The sequence below is a fragment of the Talaromyces atroroseus genome, assembly GCF_001907595.1.
Source record: "Talaromyces atroroseus strain IBT 11181 chromosome Unknown scaffold_5, whole genome shotgun sequence".
NCBI lineage: Eukaryota > Fungi > Ascomycota > Eurotiomycetes > Eurotiales > Trichocomaceae > Talaromyces > Talaromyces atroroseus.
The window spans coordinates 809,731-831,507 of NW_017971437.1; the positions used below are offsets into that span (position 1 = coordinate 809,731).

General features: G+C 46.4%; 7 protein-coding genes across 7 annotated transcripts; 5 read left to right on the forward strand and 2 right to left on the reverse strand.

The window, feature by feature from the left end:
• Window positions 1-401: 401 nt before the first annotated feature.
• On the forward strand, window positions 402-2,317 carry UA08_04734 (hypothetical protein; the record flags this gene model as incomplete). The annotated part of the gene is made up of 4 exons (XM_020267036.1): window positions 402-579; window positions 614-885; window positions 953-2,128; window positions 2,168-2,317. The coding sequence occupies 4 exons, from the start codon at window positions 402-404 to the stop codon at window positions 2,315-2,317; spliced, it is 1,776 nt and encodes a 591-aa protein (XP_020120040.1).
• Window positions 2,318-2,411: 94 nt separating this feature from the next.
• Window positions 2,412-3,744, reverse strand: UA08_04735 (hypothetical protein; the record flags this gene model as incomplete). Its single annotated transcript, XM_020267037.1, has 2 exons — window positions 2,412-2,840; window positions 2,908-3,744. 2 exons carry the CDS (start codon window positions 3,742-3,744, stop codon window positions 2,412-2,414), a joined length of 1,266 nt encoding a protein of 421 aa, XP_020120180.1.
• Window positions 3,745-3,971: 227 nt separating this feature from the next.
• Window positions 3,972-5,032, forward strand: UA08_04736 (hypothetical protein; the record flags this gene model as incomplete). The annotated part of the gene is made up of 3 exons (XM_020267039.1): window positions 3,972-4,039; window positions 4,122-4,726; window positions 4,818-5,032. The coding sequence occupies 3 exons, from the start codon at window positions 3,972-3,974 to the stop codon at window positions 5,030-5,032; spliced, it is 888 nt and encodes a 295-aa protein (XP_020120181.1).
• Window positions 5,033-5,284: 252 nt separating this feature from the next.
• Window positions 5,285-9,495, forward strand: UA08_04737 (hypothetical protein; the record flags this gene model as incomplete). Its single annotated transcript, XM_020267040.1, has 8 exons — window positions 5,285-5,983; window positions 6,046-6,331; window positions 6,387-6,797; window positions 6,850-6,968; window positions 7,057-7,801; window positions 7,851-7,961; window positions 8,026-8,384; window positions 8,458-9,495. 8 exons carry the CDS (start codon window positions 5,285-5,287, stop codon window positions 9,493-9,495), a joined length of 3,768 nt encoding a protein of 1,255 aa, XP_020119906.1.
• Window positions 9,496-15,884: 6,389 nt separating this feature from the next.
• UA08_04738 (hypothetical protein) lies at window positions 15,885-16,645 on the reverse strand (the record flags this gene model as incomplete). The annotated part of the gene is made up of 2 exons (XM_020267041.1): window positions 15,885-16,110; window positions 16,179-16,645. 2 exons carry the CDS (start codon window positions 16,643-16,645, stop codon window positions 15,885-15,887), a joined length of 693 nt encoding a protein of 230 aa, XP_020119905.1.
• An 815-nt stretch (window positions 16,646-17,460) lies between these two features.
• Window positions 17,461-19,823, forward strand: UA08_04739 (hypothetical protein; the record flags this gene model as incomplete). Its single annotated transcript, XM_020267042.1, has 4 exons — window positions 17,461-17,540; window positions 17,595-18,152; window positions 18,224-18,483; window positions 18,544-19,823. The coding sequence occupies 4 exons, from the start codon at window positions 17,461-17,463 to the stop codon at window positions 19,821-19,823; spliced, it is 2,178 nt and encodes a 725-aa protein (XP_020119904.1).
• A 237-nt stretch (window positions 19,824-20,060) lies between these two features.
• UA08_04740 (NADH-ubiquinone oxidoreductase subunit, mitochondrial) lies at window positions 20,061-21,704 on the forward strand (the record flags this gene model as incomplete). Its single annotated transcript, XM_020267043.1, has 3 exons — window positions 20,061-20,336; window positions 20,401-20,472; window positions 20,547-21,704. 3 exons carry the CDS (start codon window positions 20,061-20,063, stop codon window positions 21,702-21,704), a joined length of 1,506 nt encoding a protein of 501 aa, XP_020119903.1.
• Window positions 21,705-21,777: the final 73 nt, after the last annotated feature.

Below are 21,777 nucleotides of genomic sequence, written 5' to 3' on the forward strand. Positions count from 1 at the left end.
GTAGTAGTCGAGGATGGGCTCATGTTGTACACTTACGCCGACTGCGAATACCGTATGTGGCTTTCTCGGTCATGCCCACAGAGACAGAGAGAGGAATGCATTCATATATATATATAGCGCCGGGCAGACAGGTGAAGCACGGATGAAGCCATTTCCGAGCTGTTACTATTGAAGCTCCTTATCTTCCCCAGTTGGGGGCTCTTAGGGCTAGCGGAGCCACGCGATAGCAAAGCGCGTCCTGTGATTGGCTGCCAAGTCGCCCCCGTCGCATGCACGCAGCCGACAGCCCTTTTTGATGCCTTGTTGCCTCAGGCACACAATTATTGTGCCTGGGTTGAGATAACCAGCCCTCGCCGAGTCATAGATATCAATACTTACACTGAACTCACCTACGCCGCAATATGGGCCCAATCGAGGACCGCAAGCGCACAGAACATAGCTGTGACCGCTGCAAATCGCGAAAGCACAAGTGTCATCGTATTCCAGGCCAGCCACGCTGCCAGCACTGCCAGCAGCACGATTACCAATGCATCATCACCAAACCGCGCAAGACAGCGTCTATACGGCAGCGTCGATCATGTACGCTCCCGTGTGAATCTGCTCGAGGGTCTAGTCAGAGGCTTGATCCCTGAGACCGATGTTGGAGACCTCAACGCCCTGCGAGCCGTTGGCCGCTCACTTGGCATTCCACTTCCGGAAGACAAAGGGAGTGCTGGGCCAATCCAGCAGCCTGATAGCATTGATCCGTTACCCAAGGAGAGTAAAACCCTAGTACATGATCGACAGGGCCAGGGCCAATATATCGGCCCGGCCAGCTCATATGTCTTCCAGATGAGACTGCGAACATTGCTGGGCCGCGAGTCGCAAGGCCGGTATGGTCAGATGGTTCTTTTTGGTGGCAATCCCATATGTCATTCCCGGTGAATCAGAGCTACTGACTCAATACTCACAGACTCTGGATGAGCTTGTGCGTGTCTACTTTGACCGCGTAAACAGTGATTTCCCAGTCCTGCATGAAGCAGCATTTCTTGAGACCTTTGATAAATGGCGTGTCGCACCAGACTCAGTGGACCGTGCCTGGCTTTGTAGTCTCTTATGTGTGCTCATTCTTGGAGTCAGGGCTCAAAAGGGCAGTTTTGCCAACAACAATCACAGCTCCATGTTGGCCGACGAACAGCGGTGGTGGTCACATGTTGAAACCCTCCTACCTGGAGTATTATTTACGTCGAGCGTAAACTCTGTGCAGACATTGCTGCTAGCAGCGCTCCATCTTCACAACACCAACCATCGTGACGCATGCTGGACAATAACAGGGGCCGCAGGACGTATTGCCATTGCCATTGGGCTACATCGTGATGAGATTGAACCTGCTGGCCCCCGTTTGGCTCGTGAACTTCGCAAAGTGCTGTGGTGGACTTTGTATGGCTTTGAACAGATGCAGGTCTCTTCGCATGACCGTCCTAGTGCTATTGATGCTACAAAGTGCTCAACCGCTGCTCCGCGAGAGCGCATCTTGGGTAGCAGTGGGTTTTTCGGCCCACCGGACTATATCTTATGCTGGACACAACTAGTAAAGCTACTAGGCCTCGTATGTCGAGATCTTCCCACAATCACCACCAGTGCCGAGACGTATATCGGCCCATTATCTCCTACAGCAAGTCTTCTACGAGATTTAAGTCGATGGCACAATTCGCTGCCGGTACACCTTGCTCTGCCCGAGGCAGTTACTTTGCCGGATGCTTTTCGGCGACCGACACTACTCCTTCATATTCAGTACCACTATGCAGTAACGCTTTTGACAAGATATGCGCTGCTACTGTACTACCAGGCAACACTAAGGCCTGAAGAGAGTGCCACTGAGGAGATAGCACGTATGGCCAAAGTGTGTAGCTGCTCAGGTCGAAGAGCGTGTGAGCTGCTGCTAAAGCTTGATGAGATCAGTGAATTCAATGCCGGGACATGGTGGGATGTGTACTATCTATACTCCTCAACTCTGGTTGTGACGTTGAGTATCCTGTGCGATCAACAGATGTTTAGCGAGCCACTGGTGCTCTTGGACAAGTGTACTGCCATGGCCGAGCGCCACGGGGCTTCAAATCCAATGATGCCGGGCACTATGCAGCTGTGGGTGAGTATAATATGTTAACTGCAGACCATGGTGACCGAGTTTGCGGCCAATACAACAACATCGTCGGCACAGGCTGGAGAAGACTCATTACTGGAACTGCTAGATGAAGAGAATGCACTATCATGGGATTCAATAGGGACGATGTTGTTGAGTAGTTCTTTTGAGACTGCTGTGGGAGCACTCTTGTAATATAGTTGCCTGTATCTACCTAGGTCTATCCACATAGGAATAAATAAAAATAGTCTTGGATTCACAGGAGCATGTGAGCTGTTTGTGGCTAGAATTATAACCTTGCTTCCTCCACCAGAGCCTTGAACTGTTCAGTAGCTGTCTTCAAATCGCCTTCAATATCATGCTCCCAGATCCACAGGAAACGGTGATTAAGATTTTCAACAATGGAATCCATGTCGGTTAGCTCTGGAGACGTTAAAGTGTATATTTTACCAAGTTCTTGGCTCGTTTGTACGACCTTTTGTGCGCGTGGGCGCCGTAAAGCGTCGTACACCTTGAAAGCATATGGCACGTGCTTGCGGTGCTGGATTAGCCCTAACAAGTGAGACATCACAAGCGCATCCTCAATACATTGGCCAGCTCCTGAAGCCTGATGTGGAGTAGTAGCGTGGGCAGAGTCACCAAGGAGGCAGATACGGTCGTTGTAGTAGGTAGGCGTGTCGTAGTGGTGCCATAGTGCCCATCGTAGAGGTTGTGCCCACTGTGATGATGTGTTAGTGATGCTCTGTGGTGGTTTAATCCCTCTACTTATAGTTAGAATTACTTACATCTAGCAACTTCACAATCCGTCGATCAACTCCCTCAAAGTCAGCAGCCATCTCTTCACGAGTTACTTCCTGTGTCCATTGTGGGAGGGACCAAGGCTCGTCAGTTACTTTGATAGCGACCATGTTGTATTCCGTGCCCCTCGAGATGGGATATGTGATGAAATTGACTCCTGGTCCCAGGAATGTACGTGCATCACCTGCATGTTGGCCGAGGATATCCAGCGCCTCTTTCATGGGTGCAATCGACCGGTAGACGTATTTACCACTGTACGTCGCAGAGACTTTGTCAGGATACTGCTCTCCCAGCACAGCCTGGCGTGTTGGTCCCCTGATACCGTCTGCACCGATGAGAAGGTCGGCCTGCACAGTCTCACCATCCTTAAAAGTAATAGTCACTCCATTCTCATCCTGACGAACGGAGTCTACGCGCTTGCCGAATCGTACTCGTTCTCGGTTAATGCGGCTGGTCATGATATCCAGCAAATCCTTGCGGTGGGCACTGGTACGCTCGTAACACTCGGCGCCGAATGGAGCAGGCTGCCAGCCATGTTTTTCACCTAGTCCTTCCTCAGCGTACATCACATCCATGGCAACGTGTTCCTTATTTGGCGTCAGATTTCCGGAGGATATTCCGTTATACATCTCACGCAGCACTGGGTCCATGATAGCCATGGCACGTAGAGCGTTGGGGCCAAGGCCAACACCGGCACCGATAGCGCTGAACTGTGTGGCAGCTTCATAGAGAGTATAGGGGATGTTCCGGTGTTCCAGGCCTATAGCCAACGTCAAGCCGCCAATGCCGGCACCGACGATGACAATATCGAGAGACTTCGACATGGTTGTATAGGCTCCAAGGTTTGTAGCACTGCATAGCTATGGAGCATTGCAAAAAATCTCTTTATATTTTTCTCAAAGCTGCGGTTCCCCTGGCCTCGGCTCGCATGTATGCAGCCGACGATACTGCAGGCCCCGGACTATTCATTATATATTGACAAAGGAAAATATGCCTTCTTTGCCGACAGTCAAAACCGAGCCTGGAAAATTTTCAGACCCGCAATTCCACCATGCCTGTTGTTGATATACACAGTCATCTGTACCCACCAGAGTACATCGAAATTTTTGAAGGCACGCAGTGAGATCCCGTACATCAAATATGTTCCGGATATTGATTTTCCCTGTCTATGTAATCGCCCCTACTCGCCAGCATCGGGCAGTCTGCCTGGTCGACCGCTCACGGACCACTACTATTCAGTTACGGCAAAGATTGCCTTTATGGACACTCATGACATCGACATCTCAGTTTTGTCGATGGGAAATCCATGGCTCGATTTCCTTGAGCCTTCGATGGCGGGAGAAACTGCTGTTTCTATGAACAATGCCATGAATACACTATGTGAAAAGTATAAACAGAGACTATACTTCTTTGCCATGCTACCATTATCTCGGTTGGACGAGTCAACGATTTTGGTCCAAGTCCAAAACATCACCATGCTCCCACAGGCCCGAGGAGTTGTCATTGGCACCAACGGACTGGGAGACGGGCTTGACGATCCGCGATTGTTGCCCGTTTGGCGTGCACTAGCTGAGGCTGATCTGCCTGTTTTTATACACCCAAACTACGGACTTCCGGCCTCAGTATGGGGTGGAAAGCACGGAAACAGTCAAATAATGCCGCTATCAATCGGCTTTACGGCCGAGACCACCATCGCTATTACCCGCATGTTCCTAGCCAGAGTATTTGACAAAATACCGAAATTGCGACTAATACTTTCTCATAGCGGCGGGACATTGCCTTTTCTTGCCGGACGCATCGAGGCATGTATGGAGCATGACAGGGACATAGCTTTGAGTAATGAACCGCGGTTGTCACTATGGGAAGTCCTCCGCAAGAATATCTACCTCGATGGAAGTTATATTCGACAAGATTGGACTAAAAGCTGCGGTAGAAGCAAGTGGTGTTGACCGTGTAATGTTTGGCACTGACCATCCATTCTTTGCACCGGTTAAGAAGACAGCCCTCTGGCCGGCGATGACTTGGAACCGAGATGCGGTACGAGAGGCGCTCGGTGACGAGGAGTATGCAATGGTCATGGGAGGGAATGCAAAGAGGGTATTACACTTGTAACACAAGCAATAAACGAATAGATGTACACTTTTTCTCCGAACCATGATTTCTAGAGTTCCAATGTTGGTTCTACTCTATAAAGCCGCCGGCTGCATGCAGGCCGCGGCATGAATGCAGCCGATGGCTGATAATAGTAGTAGGAAGCACTGGATTTGGCATTTGGAACTGTGATATAAAGATATTCTAGTTGAAGAGTGAGTGTTGACTCGAGTATTCCTTTGAAAAAATTTCGTGCAAGACATTCGTTTCAAAATGCCGGGAATTCGCATCGCCATCGACCGGGGAGGCACCTTCACAGATGTCCACGCCTCGATCCCCAATCGAGATGACCTTATACTGAAATTGCTCTCTGTTGATCCTCAGAACTATAACGATGCCCCGACAGAAGGTATCCGGCGTGTTCTGGAAGTTGCATCTCATTCATCCATTCCACGAGGCCAACCGCTCGATCTCCGGGATGTAGAGAGCATTCGAATGGGCACAACAGTGGCAACGAACGCCTTATTAGAGCGCAAAGGCGAGCGATGTGCCTTTCTAATAACAAAGGGCTTCAAGGACCTGCTGGTTATTGGAAATCAAGCACGTCCGGATATATTCGATCTCAGCGTTACTGTGCCCGCTGTTCTATACGAGACTGTTGTCGAAGTCGACGAACGAGTCACGCTCGAGGCGTTTACTGAAGACCCAGACCAAAGACGACCGACTGATGAAGAGATCAAAGGTGATCCAGACCTAGTTCTTGGTGTTTCGAAAAAGGTTGTGCGCGTCTTGCGTCGACCTGATCTTGATTTAGTGCGCCAGCAACTGCAGGGTCTTCGTGACCAAGGCATTCGCAGCGTTAGTATCTGTTTCATGCACAGCTACACATACCCAGGTCACGAGCTTGCCGTTGCTGCAGTAGCGGAGGAATTGGGAATCAGTGTATCAGTGAGCGCTGTCTTACAACCCATGGTATGTCTTGATCGCTGTTTAGCTGTGGTGGCTTTTACTGACAGCGTCTTTTGAATTCGCAGATCAAGATGGTTCCTCGAGGACAGTCAGCTACCGCCGACGCATACCTTACACCACTCACTCGTCAATATACCGATGGTTTTCGTCCGGGATTCGTCGGTCAATTAGAGGCTGCAGAGTCGCCACGTTGTGACATGATGCAGAGTGATGGCGGTCTTGTCGACTTCCGGCGTTTTTCCGGATTGCGAGCCATTCTGTCCGGTCCAGCAGGTGGAGTTGTCGGTTATGCTCAAACATGTTATGACGAGAAACCGCTCATTGGGTTTGATATGGGAGGCACTTCAACAGGTATTTATTCCACCCTGATCTATAAAACATTGGCAAGGTCACCTATTTAATGCAGATGTATCTCGCTATGCTGGTATGTATGAGCATGTTTTCGAAAGTGTCACAGCGGGGATTGCACTGCAGACTCCTCAGCTTGACATCAACACCGTTGCGGCAGGTGGAGGATCTCGGCTTTTCTGGTCTCATGGGTTGTTCAAGGTTGGACCAGACAGTGCAGGCGCTCATCCTGGACCGGCGTGCTATCGCAAAGGTGGACCGGCAACAGTAACCGATGCCAATCTGGTGCTGGGCCGGTTGGTCCCTGAGTGTTTCCCACGTATCTTTGGTCCAGACGAAAACGAGCCCCTGGATGAAGCAGCTGCTCGTGAAGTTCTTGTTGAACTGGCAAAGGAAATTGAGCGTGATACACAACGCACCCTTTCTCCAGAGGAAGTTGCCTTGGGTTTCTTACGTGTTGCGAATGAAAGTATGTGCAGACCTATACGCACATTGACTGAGGCTCGCGGGTTTGAAACCAGTCAGCACGAACTGGTGGTATTTGGAGGTGCTGGGGGACAGCACGCTTGCTCTATTGCCGCAGCTCTGGGCATCAGTCGTGTACTACTACACCGATACACTTCCATATTATCGGCTTATGGTATGGCGCTCGCAGATATTGTTGCCGACGTACAAATGCCGTTGGCATGTATCTTATCTTTGGTCCAGAAACGGTACCCCAAATTCAGGAAATGGTCGAGCAGCTACGAACGAAAGCGTTTGGTCAGCTGCGTGATCAAGGAATTGATGAGGCAACCGGCGATGAGATATATGTTGAGCTCTTCTTACACATGCACTATCATGGTTCCGATACCTTGATTATGATCCCACAGCCTACTGCAGGTGATCAGTGGGCGTTTGGTGAATGTTTCATTGAGAGACATCGCCAGGAGTTTGGCTTTAGCTTGCCTCGTGATGTCTGCATCGGCGACGTTCGTTTACGTGCCGTTGGTCGTAAACGAGGGACTGGCGAGAGAAGTTTACCACCATCAAAGCAACTAGAGGCTCTCAGTTCCATTCAGGGGCCGGCCGCAGAAGCCAAGTTCATGACGAAAAAGGTCTACTTTGAGCAACATGGCTGGCAATCGACGCCAGTCTACCGGCTTGAAACCCTTCCAGTGGGCAATCGGTTGGTTGGCCCGGCGTTAATAATCGACAAGACGCAGACTATTCTAGTGACCCCAGGAGCAAAAGCAACGGTACTCAAGAGTCATATAGTTATTGACATTATACCCGAGAGTTCAGCCAGTGCTTCAGATCCTGTGGTTCGCACCGTTGACCCTGTGCAGCTTTCTGTATTTGGCCATCGTTTCATGGGTATTGCTGAACAAATGGGCCGTACTCTGCAGAAAACGAGTGTGAGCACAAACATCAAGGAGCGTTTGGACTTCTCGTGCGCTATTTTCTCTGGTGACGGCCAATTAGTTGCCAATGGTGAGTGATCTTATACAAGTGGTATGATATTGTCGCTAATGTGGCACAGCTCCGCATGTCCCCGTGCATCTGGGAAGTATGCAGTATGCAGTACTGTGGCAACACGATTATTGGAAAGATAAGCTAAAGGAGGGCGATGTGCTGGTCTCTAATCATCCGAGTGAGTTGACTTGTCATGAACTTTTTCCGTATCTGAATTTGAGTATCGGTGCTAATCGTCATAGTCTGCGGAGGAACCCATCTCCCAGATCTCACCGTCATCACGCCGGTATTCCATGACGGAAAGATAGTTTTCTATGTTGCGTCGCGAGGTCATCATGCAGATATTGGTGGCATTTCCGCTGGGTCGCTACCTCCAAACTCCACAGAGCTATGGCAAGAAGGTGCTGCCATTGAATCTATACATCTTGTGCGTGATGGTGTCTTTGATGAGGAAGCTGTGCGAGAGCACCTACTCATCCGCCCTGCACAGTACCCTGGATGTAGTGGAGCACGTAACCTGTCCGATAACATGGCAGACTTACGAGCACAGACTGGTGCCAACCAGAAGGGTGATCCAATTAATCGGCCAGCTGCTGCAGGAGTATGGACTTGAGACTGTTTTGGTAAAACTTGAAATTCCAAATATTAAAATGCCGTATGCTGACAATCCCCAGTTCTATATGAAAGCTATACAAGAAAATGCCGAGATTGCTGTTAGACGACTGCTCAAGGAAACTCATCAAAAATTCGGAGGACAAACGCTCAAGGCAGTTGACTATATGGACGACGGAAGTCCAATTTGTCTATCCATTGACATTAATGGAAAGGAGGGCACCGCTGTCTTTGATTTCACCGGCACAGGACCTGAAGTATACGGCAGTACTAATGCCCCGACATCAGTCACATACTCCGCCATCATCTATGTACTGCGATGCCTCGTCAAGGAGGATATCCCACTGAATCAAGGATGCCTAAACCCTATCAATGTTATCATGCCACCGCGCACCATCTTGTCCCCCAGCGCCGACGCTGCAATTGTTGGAGGTAATTGTGTCACGTCGCAGCGTGTCACGGACGTCATTTTACGCTGTTTCGATGCGTGTGCCGCTAGTCAAGGGTGTCTGAACAATCTCACTTTCGGCACAAGCAGTCGTCTAAATCCAGATGGCTCTTACACCCCGGGATACGGATACTACGAAACCATTGCGGGCGGAGCCGGAGCTGGTCCTGGCTGGCATGGCACAGATGGCGTACACGTCCACATGACGAACACGCGTATCACCGACTGTGAAGTTTTTGAGCGTCGTTATCCCTGCATGGTGCGCTCAGTTGGCTTGCGCAATGGCTCTGGCGGCGCAGGCCAGTACAAAGGTGGTGAAGGATGTGTGCGAGAAATAGAGTCCCGCAAGCCTCTATCTGTCTCTATCCTCTCAGATCGTCGTTCACATGCTCCTTATGGTTTACAGGGCGGCGAAGACGGAGCTATGGGTAGGAATTTGTTCGTGAAAGATGACCGGACCATCAACCTGGGGCCCAAGAACACTATCCGTGCGAACCCAGGAGACCGAGTGATCATCATGACCCCTGGAGGAGGAGGAGGCTGGGGAGATGCTCGGGAGGCAAAGCAAGAGATAAATGGAGCTAAACCTGTGCAGCATCAAAGAGCGATGGGGAGTGTGGCAGCTATCAACGCTGCTCAGCACAGTAATTAGGATTTGCAGAGGTACTCCAATAAATGGAGAGACGCAATTTTAGTTTCAGAGCCGTGGCCGAGAGATAGATAGAACGCAGAGCTAGAGCTATTCGCACATGAACGTGGAGAAAAGGTGGAGGAGGGGATGTCTTGTCTGCTATTCAAACTTGCGATAGATATACTATCGCATGAACGGGGACGAGATGTTAATCGCCCTACCTATTTAATCGAATACTACGACATATCATATGCATACGAGGTACCTAGGCATATAATTGTCCTCTTATTGTGACTTCCAGTCAGGCTAACTAATATCGTGATAGACGACTGTAGGACTCCCGAAATGGCACATCAGAGTCCAAAATCTTTGTCCCAACAGTTTATCAGGGGTTCCCTCCTACTGCATGTGCCAGATGAAAGCCACCGTGATAGACCGCCCAGGGGCCCCTCTTCTGGCTCTCGTACAGACATATAATCGAGCGACCGTGAGTGAACTCATGCAAACCTATATACATGCCAACAGAAGCTAACGGTTGCATCCAGACGTCAGAGGCATGAATATGCAATGGCGTTGGTCGAGGTACAACGAGCCAGTATGGGCGGATCTTCTGAGACATCCATATGGTAGTATATGTTAAAACTGACGATTTTCAATATAGCGCTCCTGCAGTCCCCCTCAATTATGCCCAAGTTCCGCCGTTGTTCAGCACTCAGGTCTCTGGACAGCCAAACGCAACCAGTTCCGCTTCCCCCAATGTCCGTTTGGAGTTTGCTGCCTCGTCCAACCCCGGGGGTGCGGCTCCGGCCAATCCCTCGGGCGACAATCCCACGAGCAGTACCCAACTGCAGCGGTCTGGTTTGTTACCAGAGAATGAACGAGACAATAATAGCTGTCTACGTCCCGATCCATATGGGGCGTAGAGAGGACGCCGTTACGACTCCTCCTGTTTCAACTGACGTTATGACGGTGAATCAGTTAGCTACTCATACTTCATGGTTGAACGACACTCATAAGTTAGAAGGCTAGGACGCCATTGTGACTCCTAGTCAGGACGCCGTTGTGACTCCTTCCGTTTTGACTGACGTTATGACGTTAACTCGGCGTTGGTGGATGTCCCACTGCAACACATGGAATAGAAGACCTGGTTGCCATTGTGATACCAGGTTAGGACGCCGTTGTGACTCCTTCCGATTCGACTGACGCTATGACGTCGTATCGGCTTCTTCGAGCAAGGTGGTAAAGATGTTCTAGAGAGTGACACTATGATCTCTCAGCAGAAGGCCAGGCTGCCTCTGGATGCTTGGTTAGGATGCCTTTGTGATTCCTTCCGTTTTGACTGACTTTATGACGTCGAATCGGCTTTTGCGAGCATTGTTGATCGACATACGTTCTGAGAGTGACGCTATGATCTCTCACCGGGAGACCATGTTGCCGTTGTGAAGCATGGTTTAGACGCCGTTGTGATTCCTTCCAATTCTACTGACACTATGACGTTGAATCGGCTCCGGGGAACGTAGAAAAATGGTGGTGGATATAAACTGACAGAACGTCCTGAAAGTGACTCTATGATCTTTCACCTGAACAGCATGTCGCCGTTGTGAAGCATGGTTTGGACGCCGTTGTGATTCCTTCCGATCCAACTTCATGGTATCTGGTCGCCTCCTGGGCAACATTGGTAAGCGGCTATGGACACAGATTGCTCATGTAGCCGTTGTGAAGCATCGATAGGATGAATTGTGAACACTGTCTCCGCATATATACGGCACTTCGAGGTCCGTTGTCGGTGGAAAGCGCTCTATTGCAAGTATGGCTGCTACGAAAGTCAGTTTGATGGTACCGGAGAACAACTTCATTATCCTTCTATTCAAAACAAGGCTGTCCTAAACACAACTCAAGATCGCCAGCCCATGTGCAAACGGCGGCTTGAAAGAACCAGCTTCTGTGGAGCCTCTCCTTCACGCCTCAATTCTCGATACAGACTTCGACAGACAGGTGAAAGCCTACGAGGAAGCCTACAAAGAACAGAAAACTATGAAAGAGCCGACAGTTTGGACTTGCCTTGAAACATAGACGCTCTCCCTGTCTCTTGGTCGAAATGTCGCTGAATGGGCAAGAATATTTCAACAAACACGTAATACCAACGGCACCAGCATTGTTTCCGTTCTTCCTTTAATGGGCTACTGGAGGCAAATGTATTTTTGACGCGGTTAACACAAGTCTTCCACTTAATCAAGATTGAGATCGTTGAGTTGTCGTTTATTGCCAGACACCTCGCGTGGACCCCACAAGAAATTGCTCGGAATTGACGATCCACGAGAAAATCAAACGAAATTTAAGGGCATGCCTCTTGCATTTGTGGCCAGCGGGACTTGGACGAGTGTCGCGTGGTTGATGTGAAAATTCCGCAATTGAACTCCATCCATATAATCGCCATTGTTGTGATTTCACTCTTCAGAAAACTCAAAGTCTGAGATGTCAATTCCCAGCCTTAGCGTCATGTTTCGGATCCTTCTGCAGTTTTGAACAAGTCTGCTTGATCCAAGTCTGGGCTTTACGATGTCATGGCCCCAAGGAGAGAAAATACGACGTCGTGAAATACTGGCTTCCAGTCTTCTTAGCTTGTATACTCATAACGATGAGTACTTAGCAATCAAACGCCAGATCTATCAGGCGTCATAATTAGCATTGATCTATATGGAATACAGAACCTCAGCACAGCAATGCATGCTCTAAACAACACTTATAATTATTCCCTATTATACTTTTCTTAACTTTTCCTGTTTAAACTCCTATTCCTATTAGTCTATACAAACTCCTATTTATCCATAACAGCCATCACTATAAGTACATCCTTAAGCATACTACTTAGTATATTTAGAGTAGTCTTTTACACATATATTATTATAAAGAGGTTATTTAATTGATTTATCTTTCACTCTCACTCAAAAGTAACTAGCCAGTGATATTTACAACTAACAAATCAAGAAAAAAATTTAATTAATTTAATATATCTATTAAGGCAGATTATTATAAGCCTGACTAAATTAATAAAAAATAAAGATATTAAGTAAATTGCTAAACATAAGTTTCTAATTATTAAAATTAATCCTAATTTTAGTTTAAGATTAGCTAGAATACTAGGATATTAAAAAGATAATCTTAGAAAAAATAATATAGATATCTCTAAAGTTAATTTTATATAATAATTAATATTTAACTCTTTAAATATTAGACTAAATAATGCAACTATATATCTTAAAGATATAAGACTTAAACACTTCTTAACTAATATAAATAATAGATTATAACTAGCTACTTTTATATATTTAGTCTCTTTATTTATAAGACTAAAAAATATTTCTTTATATAATAAAGTTCTAGTATAAATATCTTAAAACTATAATTTTAGCTTTAAGCTTTTATATAACTATTTATTAATATAAAATTTCTATATAAACTTAGTTTTTATATTTACTCAGGCTAGATATTATTTAAGGTTAATTACCTTCTGCTCATACAATTAATAAATAAGATTAGATTATTAACTTTATACTTTTAGGTACTAAGACTCTGTAAGCACTCTGTAGTTTCCTTTAACTAGATTAATATAAAAATATCTCTTTTTTATAGCTAGACTATGCTATTAGACTAATCATAATCTACTAAAGTAATTCTATATACTACACACCAGCTAAGATATCTTTTTTGAAAGAGAATATATTAGGATCATTAAGGGAAGTAAGCTTTCCTACCATATACCGCTTCCTTCCTTGTTATCTCATTCTAATAGTTGTATACTCATAACGATGAGTACTTAGCAATCAAACGCCGGATCTATCAGGCGTCACAATTAACATTAATCTGTATAGAATGCAGAACCTTAGCACAGCAATGCATGCTCTAAACAACATTTGTGATTATTTTCTATCATACTTTCCTTGGCTTTTCCTGCTTAAGCTCCTATTTCTGCCAATCTATATAAACTCCTATTTATCTATAGCAGCCATCACTACAAGTATATCCTTAAATATACTATTCAGTATACTTAGAGTGATCTTTTGCATATATATCACTATAAAAAAACTATCTAATTAATTTATCTTTTACTCTTGCTTAAAAATAACTAGCTAGTAACATTTATAACTAATAAATTAAAAAAAAAATTTAATTAGTTTAATATATTTATTAAAATAGGTTATTATAAGCCTAACTAGATTAATAAGAAATAAAGGTATTAGATAAATTATTAAGTATAAGTTTCTAATTATTAAAATTAGTCTTAATTTTAGTTTAAGGTTAGCTAGAATACTAGGGTATTAAAAGAATAATCTTAGAAGAGATAATATAGATATCTTTAAAGCTAATTTCATATAATAATCAACATTCAACTTCTTAAGTATTAGACTAGGTAATATAATTATATATTTTAGAAATATAAAACTTAAATACTTCTTAATTAATATAAATAGTAGATTATAGTTAATCACTTTTATATATCTAGTCTCTTTGTCTATAAGATTAAGAGATATTTCTTTATATAATAAAGTTCTAATATAAATGCTTTAAAATTATAACTTTAACTTTAGGCTTTTATATAATTATCTATTAATATAAAACTTTTATATAAACTTAGTTCCTATACTTACTTAGACTAGATATTATTTAAAGCTAGTTATTTTCTGCTTATACAATTAGTAAATAAAGTTAGATTGTCAACTTTACACTTTTAAGCACTAAAGCTTTGTAAGCACTCTATAGTTTCCTTTAACTAGGCTAGCATAAAAGTATCCCTCTCTTATAGCTAGACCATGCTATCAGACTAACTACAATCTACTAAAGCAATTCTGCATGCTATATGCCGGCTAAGATGCCTTTTTTAAAAGAGAATACATCAGGATCATCAAGGGAAGTAAGCTTTCCTACCATATACCACTTCCTTCCTTGTTATCTCGTTCTAATAGTTAAATATTAGGTCTATAATCGTAAGCGTCTGGCGAAGGAACTGGATATTGAGGATGTTGTTGGGGGTTTGAATGTCTGACTTTGTTTGTTTTGTTTTATAAGCTAGCTCAACATCGAGTATCCTCCATCTGACATACTTCCAAAGTGTTTACGTAAACACTTTGGAAGTATGTTATAAATTTCCCTCTGGAAGTTTTCTGCAGCCTCTTCGACGAATGCAGCATCCACAGTAGATTGCTGAGCAATGTGTTTTCAGTGTTCCTCTCGAGCAAACCCTAGAAGATGTGCAACATCCACAATTATAATTACAGCAGCCTCCTCTGAGTTCGCAACAGTCCTTTTCTTTATACCCTTCAAGTATGCCTGATAGAATATAGAGATAGTGCCGCACATAATGTCCCTTTGGCTGATCATACTCGATTCTTTTCGAATTCCGCACATGCAACCACCATTCTAAATCGAGACTGTTAAGCTCCTCTTCGTGCGCTTTCAGTCTCCTGATCTTTTCCTCTGATAAAGGATTGAGTTCTTTCTCCTTTTCTAACGTAGCGATTTCTTCCTTCAGGTATATCTCAATTTCACAGATTGCTACCCCCTTCATCTTCTCTCTGTAATGGCGGTCGGCCCACTTCTTTTGCAAGTCAATACTGGTACGTGACCAAAAGTACCTTTGAAATCTGAGGAGTTTTCGCAGTGCCTTGTATTTTTTGCGAGCTACCAACCATTCCTCGATTCTCTCGCAGGCCGTCATTGTGCACGTTTCGCGCGGAGAAGGAACAGGACTCTATACTGGTAGAATTTTTCGTAAAAGAATGTAAGACATGATGGCTATTTAAGGCGGCCAAGCAACAGCAGACGAGTCAACACAGAATGGTCGCTGCCTGCCAGGCATCGATAGTCCTACATGTCATGGTTAGCCCTAAACGAGCCCGAATAGCCCATCACACATCCTCCGATGCAGCCCGTGCTGTGATTGGTTAAATTAGGACTAGAGCAGCTGTAAAAGAAATGTCATGTCTAGCCCTAGTCTTCATATTCCTTTGACAGCTGATTATGTATCCCACATACTGTCTCGAGATTCTCTACTTCCCGGGTTCTAAATCAAGGGATGCACCAATGAAAGATGGCGACGAGACAGGATTGCCTGCTGAGGACGACGATTTCAGTGACGACTATTTCTCTTATCTCTAGAAATGGGCCATAAAATTGTTTTGGTCTAGTATCATTAGATGTACAGAATAGCCGTAAATACAAAACCAGAGAACGCGCTAGAAGAAAATCACATGAATAGTCTGAGAGCCGCAAAGGGAGACAACAGTTGATCGATCAAATGCAGTAGGGCATCAGTCTCGACGAGTTGAGGAATCATTTGGTATAATTTGTTGAGATCTGCTGTCGCTCTGAATGTTCCATGTCCCATTTTTTTTTTTTTTTCTTTTTTTTTTTCAAGAGCCCTGGTTGCCTCCGAAGTAACCCTCATCTGGGTCTGTCGAAGAATCTACCATGCCCTTCACAACGTCCGCGAGGATCTCCTTTTTCTCGTTATCGGGATTGAAGCCGTTGTGATGTTGTTTAATCATGAAGGAGACGTCGTGTCTGCCGCTAAAGATGCCATGCGAGCTCTCCTGCATAAGCCTAAGCTGATTCCATTTTGGTCTTCTTGATGAAGGGCTACAGCATATTACACCCCAGCAGCCACGATTTCAGAAGCTTTATTTGAGTCGTCGGAGCAGACATACAGCTGAGTACAGTTATATAACAACAATGTATGCCATAGCTGGTATTGAATCTGGACACCTGACTCGCGCATGGCTTTATGCACAAGTTGAATCCAATCAGGAGGTGTGATATGATTGGTGACAGGCCACTTAGTATTAGCCATTTCATCGGAATGCTGAGCATCGACACCAGTGACCTCTGCTTCAGGGGAAAGCCGTTTGCGTATGTAAGAAACAACCGGCTCATGAGCATTGTCTATCCCTTTCGCAGGTCTGTTCAGGATCGTTGTCGGGACTGTACAGGACATAGCTGCGACCTGCGAAGTGAGTACCGCGATATGGATCGGGTCGTGAACTAAGCTTATCGACGACGGCAAATGTGCCGTGCCTGTCATCGGCACACCGCAATTCAAGTATATGTCCTTCAGCTCGTAAGTGCGTCCCTTCATCGTGAGCGCATGGCGACTCAGCTGCCGACTTGCACTCATTGTATGATACTGGCAGTCTGTTGTATAATGATGGAACCGTTGATCTGCATCTTTCTAGTTTAGGTGGGTTTTATCGAGACATCAATGCCCCCCCCCCCCTTTTTTTTTGCCCGGAATACCTTCACCTTCCTCGCCTGTCCTTGACGGTAGCAGCGTGTGTATGCTTGCAATTCCAGGCTACGGTTACATTAGATTTCAGCTTGTATGACTACAGAGCCAGCCTGTAGGTTCAGGCGAATTCCTCCAGTCCCAGCTGAGGTCAGCATTATTTGGGGGATGCTAAAGGAGTTGGTGAAAGTACTTTGTGCTTCCATTCTCTCATCTTTTGCTCATGGTATCTGCCAAGCGTATACACTAGATGCCCATTAGAATAATCTCGCAGCGAAATTGTCTCGCTAGACCTCTTTACGCTGTATTGGATCAGCTCTTTGTCGTACAGAGCCCATTGACAAGAGATTTGCTCCTGTTTCAGAAATACTCTCTCCTTGTAATATGTGGCAATCCGAAATTCAGTATTAACAGCCATCTCAACATAAATAGAAGGATATAGACAAACGCACAGTCATGGCTCTGTTTTCTTTGTTTGCCTATCAGGAAGATCGCAGTGTGCAACAACCATGACGAATGACTTCTATTCTTATTTAGGATAGACAGCGGTGATTCATCAGAAATCACGATGGTGAAGGTTGGAGGTTGGAGGTTGGAGGTTGGAGGAAACGGCGGGATGGCTCCCTCCCGGTGGAGCTCCTTATCCTTCCCGCCCGATCAGAATTCTACTACAACCAAAGACTTGACATTTCAAGAGATAAACATACATGCCATCCTTGTATAATTCGATCCGGAAACTCTTGTCTCTCAAGTCCAAGAAGATCGATGGAATAATGCAGGCCCACAGGTATGTTTGCGCCCAGTCTGTGTCTTCCATGCATGCCATTCACCAACATCCCAGAACCGCCCAAGACTCGCTTCATGCTCATGTTACGCTTGAGAACTGGGTCACCCAGCATGGAGGCCGGCTACACAATGATGTCCAGTTCTCGCATGATGAGAATCTCGGGGTACATCTCCAGGCCAAACCAGGAGCAGTGTCCGGCAAGGTGTCGCCTGGGACGTGTGTCATGAAAATCCCCATCGAATTGACAATGTCCTTCTTTAATGCGATCGACTATAAACCAGAAGGAAGTAATTCTTCTTTTTCCTCTCATGGAGTTGTATTGCCAAAACATCTTATTGAAAGAATTGGTCCGGAAGAAACGACTGCCTTTTTCCTGATGGGCCAGTACTTGAGAGGGAAAGAAGGCTTTTGGTATCCCTATATACAGTCTCTGCCGGGGCCAGAAGATTTGACGACGCCTTTGTACTTTGAGGATGGGGATCTGGCATGGTTGAATATGACAAGCCTTGCTGTTTCACGAGAGGGGCGACTGCAAATTTGGAAAGCAAACTATGAAAGAGGATATTCGATTTTAAAGGAATCCCAGTTTGAAGAAGCACATCTTTATTCTTGGTGAGTATCATGCACTGCTACTATTTTATTTATTTTTTTCTCCCTTGCTAAGAAATTGACTGCTTGACTAGGGACTTGTACCTATGGGCTTCAACCATTATTTCTTCACGGGCATTCACTGCCAAAGTCCTGGCAAGCGTGATTCCAGAACTGGAGACCTTGGATGACAAAGTTTCTGTCCTTCTTCCCCTGATTGATGCGACTAACCACAGGCCGCTCTCAAAAGTGGAATGGCAAGCCGGTACCGACAGTATCGGACTCGCTGTCATGGCTGATGTCCACGCTGGTGATGAAGTAGGAAATAATTATGGCCCAAGAAACAACGAGCAGTGTGAGTATATCCGGTCCGTCCATGCTTTCCAATAGTACAGGTTATTGATAGTACCCCCAGTGATGATGAATTATGGCTTCTGTATACCCAACAACCCATGCGAATACCGCGTTGTCAGCCTTCGCGCACCTCCAGGTAGTCCGCTTGCTCAGATCAAGGCTCAGTTCGAACAGCATTTCCCCAGACCTTCCAAAAAGAATTCGAAAAGCGACCAGGAAGACAAGTACTATGTCTTCTCCTTACCCTACCCACTCATCGGCACGTCTCAACCCCTGGAATTTTCTGTTTTCTCTCCTGATCTACTACATGCGCTATCGGTCATATCGGCGAATGACCGTGAATTAGAGACGGTTACGATTGACGAAGAAGGCTTCCGGGTTCCTTGGGAGCAATACGGAAATTCCAGGAATTTAGTTGCGGCCCTGAATCAAATTGTTATTGAGCTACTATCCTATATCCAGAGACTCGAGATCAGCGGACGTCAACTTGGAGAGCCCCAGAACCTAAAACAGGTTTATGCGAAGCAATTTCGAGAGAGTCACATCAGTCTCTCACGAACAGCCATATTCATCGCCAACTGGACAATCACGCGCTCACAAGGCGCTTCAAAAGGCGATCGAGAGGAGCTTCTCAATGAATTATTATCTCGCATTCCACAGCATATCTTCAATAGCGAAACTACGGAACAAGTTAAGAAGAGAATTCTCACTAGAAAAAGTCTCCTTTCAGACAACCAGTGTGGGGAACTTTTCCGCTTTGAAGAATTATTCCACCTCTTGTCTACAAGTATGCAGGGACCTAGCCGTCAATGTCTAGAAGAAGTTGTCACTCGTGCCCAACGCGCCATTCTCATCGATAATGGTGATGAGGTTGGATCAGGGGACGCAGAGAATGGACCGCACGCGCTATTCGCTTATGCGGCAGTGATCTGTCTATTCGTTGCCGTCAAACAACATAATCCATCACAGCTCACCTCTCGTCTCAGGTCATGGTGCGATTTTCTTCTTGCTAAATACCCGGCTCCGCCAAATGATGTGGCATGGACACTTCCGGACGAGAACGACGAAGCCGTGTTATCCGCTTATGATTCGTTAATCAACGACCACCTCCCTGATGAAGTCCTGTCTGCTGTTACGGGCTTCGTAGGCACACAAACTCCCGCCCAGGGGAAGAGAGACGCCAGCGAGTGGTGGCTTTCACCGAACTGGCTACGCTGGGCTTGGTTGGTTCTGGAACAAGAACTGGTCATGAATGCCATTGATGATCCGCTGGAGTACATGATAAACGGGGCGAACGGGGGGATGAAGACGAAAAACTTTCTGTATGTACCGCAGGTGTAGACAAGTTGAACTATCAAGAATCATCAAATAAAATAATAAAAGCAAAAGTTGAAGAAACGCTGCTGACAAAAGCTCGGGACATCACGTGACCTGTCTGGCCAATCAGAGCGAGGGTAAAATAAGTGAGCCGACGCGAGGATCCCGAGAAGGAACGAGCAACCTCAAGTCTTCCTCTCCGCTCAGCGACCATCTTCACCACCCCTCGCTCTCGCGCCATTGAGCGTCCAGCCTAACATGATGTCTCGAGCAGCGGTCCCCTCGACCTCTACTCTCACCCATATCTCCTCTCGGGCCCTTCCATCAACATCTGCCGCTGCCCGCCTTTCGACCCCGGCCCGGACTTTCGCTACCGTCCAAGATGGAGCTGCCCCCAAAAAACCACATGGCGGCTTGAAGGATCAGGACCGTATCTTCACCAATCTTTACGGCCATCATGGCACAGATCTGAAGTCGGCGATGAAGTACGGCGACTGGCATAAGACGAAGGAAATTGTTCTCAAGGGCCATGACTGGGTGAGTTGCCGAATTCGTATGTCTGGCTTCTAGATAAATGGCTAATATATCACGATATTGCTAGCTTATCTCCGAGATCAAAGCCTCTGGTCTGCGTGGTCGTGGTGGTGCTGGTTTTCCATCTGGTCTTAAATACGTGAGCGCTGACCTGCCCTGTCTGTCTTATCCGGGTTACTAGTAATGAACTAACACTGGTTCCCTTGATTTTAGTCTTTCATGAACTTCAAAGACTGGGATAAGGATTCGCGACCACGATACTTGGTTGTCAATGCTGACGAGGGCGAGCCCGGAACCTGCAAAGACCGTGAAATTATGCGCAAGGACCCCCAGAAGCTTATCGAGGGATGCTTGGTTGTTGGTCGCGCCATGAACGCCACTGCTGCTTACATCTATATCCGTGGTGAATTCTATCACGAAGCTACCGTGCTTCAACGCGCTATCCAAGAAGCTTACCAGGCCGGTTTGATTGGTAAGAATGCTTGTGGAACTGGCTACGACTTCGATGTATACGTTCACCGCGGTGCTGGAGCATACGTTTGCGGTGAGGAAACATCACTCATTGAGTCCCTCGAGGGAAAGGCTGGCAAGCCTCGTCTTAAGCCTCCCTTCCCCGCTGCCGTCGGTCTATTTGGTTGCCCCAGTACCGTCACCAACGTGGAAACAGTCGCTGTTGTTCCCACCATCGTGCGTCGTGGTGCTAGCTGGTTTGCTGGCTTCGGTCGTGAACGTAACCAGGGTACCAAGCTATTTTGTATCTCGGGTCACGTCAACAACCCTTGCACTGTTGAAGAAGAGATGTCTATTCCCCTGCGAGAACTAATTGACCGCCACTGCGGTGGTGTTCGTGGTGGATGGGACAATTTGTTGGCTGTCATTCCCGGCGGTTCCTCTACCCCCATTCTTCCCAAGAGCGTCTGTGATGATCAATTGATGGACTTTGACGCTCTCAAAGACTCCCAAAGTGGTCTCGGAACCGCAGCTGTTATTGTCATGGACAAATCCACTGACGTCGTCCGTGCTATTTCTCGCCTCTCTCATTTCTACCGCCACGAAAGTTGCGGACAGTGTACACCATGCCGTGAAGGTAGCAAATGGACACAGCAGATTATGCACCGAATGGAGTCAGGCCAGGCTCGTGAGCGCGAGATTGACATGCTTCAGGAATTGACCAAGCAGGTTGAAGGACACACCATCTGTGCCTTGGGCGAAGCCTTTGCTTGGCCTATTCAGGGTCTTATCCGCCACTTCCGACCCGAGCTTGAAGCTCGTATCAAGCAGTATGAAGCGGAACACGGCAAGCAGCCTTTCGCTGGCGGTTGGGCTCCACAGACAAAAGATGAGGGAAAGCTGATTGCGCCAGGTCAATAGATGGTTCCCCTCTTCAAAAGCAAACCAACAAGATGTAGAATGGATGCAGATTTGTCTTTTTAATTGTACAGTC